General features: G+C 50.6%; 1 protein-coding gene across 1 annotated transcript in view; it reads right to left on the reverse strand.

Annotated features, from left to right (window-relative positions):
* Positions 1-243: 243 nt before the first annotated feature.
* The window catches only part of LOC103393653 (ral guanine nucleotide dissociation stimulator-like 1), a 7,579-nt gene continuing 4,446 nt past the window's right edge, over positions 244-3,376 (reverse strand). Inside the window, exons 10-17 of the mRNA XM_008330693.3 lie at positions 2,908-2,994; positions 2,437-2,469; positions 2,197-2,318; positions 1,783-1,872; positions 1,544-1,676; positions 892-1,191; positions 561-675; positions 244-467 (exon numbers count right to left, since the gene is read on the reverse strand). Of these exons, the coding sequence (XP_008328915.1) occupies positions 310-467; positions 561-675; positions 892-1,191; positions 1,544-1,676; positions 1,783-1,872; positions 2,197-2,318; positions 2,437-2,469; positions 2,908-2,994 (1,038 nt within the window). The 3' untranslated portion in view covers positions 244-309. The remainder of the gene's footprint in view (positions 468-560; positions 676-891; positions 1,192-1,543; positions 1,677-1,782; positions 1,873-2,196; positions 2,319-2,436; positions 2,470-2,907; positions 2,995-3,376) is intronic.

Below are 3,376 nucleotides of genomic sequence, written 5' to 3' on the forward strand. Positions count from 1 at the left end.
CTGCTGCTGCTGCCACCGCCGATGTCATAACGACCAAAAAAGTTTAGGAATGCCATCTGTCCAGTCAGGGCTGAGAGTCCGAGGCAGGGATTTCTTCAGTCAGTGTGTATGTGTGTGTGTGTGTGTGTGTGTGTGTTACCACTGGTTGAAGTCAAGAAATGACTTCTTTGAGGCGCTGCTCCATTTTCTTCATAAAGTGCATTTACATTATTTACAGATGTAGCAGGAAACAGATTTTTTTCCTTGATATAAATTAAAGATGAAGAGAACTCTCCAGGGAGTTCCCGTCGTTCCCACGTCTCTCCAGTTTCAGGTGACGACTCTCTGCTGCTTCGTGAACCGTCCCAGGCTGGACGTGGCCTTCAGTGGCTTCTTCTGTCCTTTAGGCAACGGTCGCAGCACAAAGTCGAAGTTGGCCGCCGTGGACATGGCGTAGAAGACGTTGGATTTGTCTGGAATGAGCAACTCTGCAGGTAGAAAGATCAGAAATAAACATCAAAAGGAGACTTTTTTTAGGAGGAGGGGGGTGGGGGGGTTCTGGGATCAGGTCTGGTTCTGACCTCTGTCCTGGGAGATGACCTGTTTCAGGGTGAACTCCTGCCACTCCATGTGCTCCAGGTGGTGTTTCTCCAACGCCCTCTGAATCACCTGAGCAGTTTTGTCCTGGCTGGTTAACTGTGACACACACACACACACACACACACACACACACACACAGGTTTCTACCTGAGAAGAATAATCACAGCTTCAGTGTGAACACCTAAAGTACTAAGAACCGATTACTTTGTCAGAGTGCAGAGAGCTGTTTGAATTACAGCAGTAATTAGTGATAATTAATGATTGATTGTTGATCAGCTCAGACTTTTTTTTTCATTTTAATTCAGAACTCACCAGGATGCTTTTGTACATGTTGCCCCTGCTCTGGGGCAGATCCACGCTCACCCTGACGATGCAGGAGTCGGCCACCTGACGGTTGTAGACGGGCAGCGAGGTCATGGACGCCGAGCGCCTGTGAGCCGACAGACCGGGCTTTGACCCAGAACCGTCCTGGGACGGAGCTGGGGGGCAGTCGGGGGAGGAGCTGGAGGGAGGGGGGCTTTCAGGAGAGGAGGACGCTGAAGAGGACAAGGATGAGGAGGAGGAGGAGGTGGAGGAGGTGGAGGAGTCATTGTGGCCTGAACTTTGAAAACACTGCAGGAAAAAGAAAAAAGAACTTTTATATAAACATCAGTATTTATTAAAACACTGGTCCAGACCAGTTCCGTCACTGGTCCAGACCGGTTCCGTCACTGGTCCAGACCAGTTCCGTCACTGGTCCAGTCCAGTTCCATCATTACAGTCAGTAAACACCAGACTGAACATCTTGTCTTTTCTCCAGGCGATGTTTGAAAACTTGAAAAGAAACGATTGTTTGTCGACTGTCAACAGTCAACGTTGGAACAAAGAACAACAACGACACTGTGGGTGTTGGGGGGGGACTGAGGGGGGGTAAAGGCACGGGTGTCAGGCGGACCCTCTCACCAACAACACCATGGCTGTTTACCTGCAGTCTGATGGAGCAGCTGGAGCTGGGGGAGGACAGATCCTCCCCCAGCTCTGATCCACTGGACCCAGAGGAGGAGACGCTGATCTGATCTGGAGGAACTTTCTTTGAGCCACTGTTCACTGCCAGGAGGCTGAGGAGAGAGAGAGGGAGAGGGAGAGAGAGAGTCAGAACCATCAGAGAACTGGACCCCCCCCCCACACACACACACACACACACACACACACACATACACAGACCTGGAGAGTTTCTTGGACAGTCTCTGGTGGCTCCAGACCGTCGGTGAACAAACGTCCACCAGGGGCTCCAGTCGTCTGGACAGTTCGTAACTGTGACAAACACACACACACACACACACACACACTCATATTAACACCAAACGTATCCGCGGGCTTCAAAGATTCATAAGAACAACAACAGAGTAAAAAGTACTGCACAGTATGTACTGTGTACTCCAGTGTGTACCACAGGCAAATATCTGCTGTCAGGTGTGAAGGTCAGAAGGTCAGAAACCTGATCTGGACGGTTCCTGCTCCAGGGCCTTACCAAACCCACTGACACCCCGTACCAGCAGAGTTGTGGAGTTGGACCCGGGGTTCTGGAGGATTACCTACCCTGACGGCCCCCCCCCCCCCTGCCTCCCCTGACCTCACCTCTCCTGGTCGGTCAGCAGCCTGTATCTCTGCAGCCACGCCGCGACCCTCGGGTGACGGGGCAGGTTGTACTGCGAGCACGACGCCTGCAGGACACGGATCTGGGACAGAACCTCGAACTCCTGGAGTCGGAGGAAAAAAACGCTGGAGTGAGAATTCCTGAGGAGCTGCACCGTTACATAACTGAGTCACACACACACACACACAGCACATCTGTGTGTGTGTGTGTCAAACACTCACCCTCCGTCTCTTCTCCAGGTTGATGAGTCCGCCCTGTCAAAAGATGGGGGGGGGTCATCAGTTACATGATCAACAACTGCATCAATAATAAAATAAAATAAAATCATTATTTTATAAACTTAAAATGTGCTTTTTATAAAATTCCACTTTAAAGTAAATCTTATTTCATGAACAAAAATGTTGAATTTTTAATCTGTTATTGAACTATCACTGACCAATGATGTGTCCTGATTGGTGAGCGAATCAGAATGAGTTTCATTTTACACCTGATAAAACCTGAGGATCAGACAATAAAACCTGTCACATGACCACAGGTGTCGCTGTTTCCTCTACTTCACTCCTGGGTTTTGTTTTTTTTCCATCTTTGTTCATAGAAAACCAGTGGATCGTCATCTGACCACTGCACACTCGTGTCTTTGACCTTTGACCTGAGACTGTGTCACCCGTCGCCCCCTTCAGTGCGGTGTTTACCTCCACGGTGTCGGGCAGCGCGGTGTCCAACATGGTGAGGACGGTCAGGTAAGTGCCCAGGTACGGAACCACTCCAGCAGAGGTGCTCTGAGAAGGAAGAGAAGACTCACACCATGAACTCTGTGAACTCCCCCCTCCTCCCCCTCAGGGCTCAGCTGTTCCAGAAGCTTCTATGCTGTAAAGTTTCACCTGCTCTGGTCTGTCCACCTCACCACAGACAGAGCGACAGACAGAGCGACTGACGTGTTGTCTCTGCATCTCTTCAGCCTCAGCTCCAGAACACCAGCTCTGGGCCATGTTGTCTGGGAGTGGACCACAGGGTGTGGGTTCCAGCCCGGAGTCTGACCCGGTGAGTCATGAAGACCACAGACTGTTATTACTGACCCAGAGTCCTGGTGATGAGGAGCCATTTGAAACTGCTTTAACAACTGAGCTGGGGCTAAAGATAGGCCTGAGACACGTCCTCCAC

The sequence above is a fragment of the Cynoglossus semilaevis genome, chromosome 17 (assembly GCF_000523025.1).
Source record: "Cynoglossus semilaevis isolate Cse_v1.0 chromosome 17, Cse_v1.0, whole genome shotgun sequence".
Taxonomy (NCBI): Eukaryota; Metazoa; Chordata; class Actinopteri; order Pleuronectiformes; family Cynoglossidae; genus Cynoglossus; species Cynoglossus semilaevis.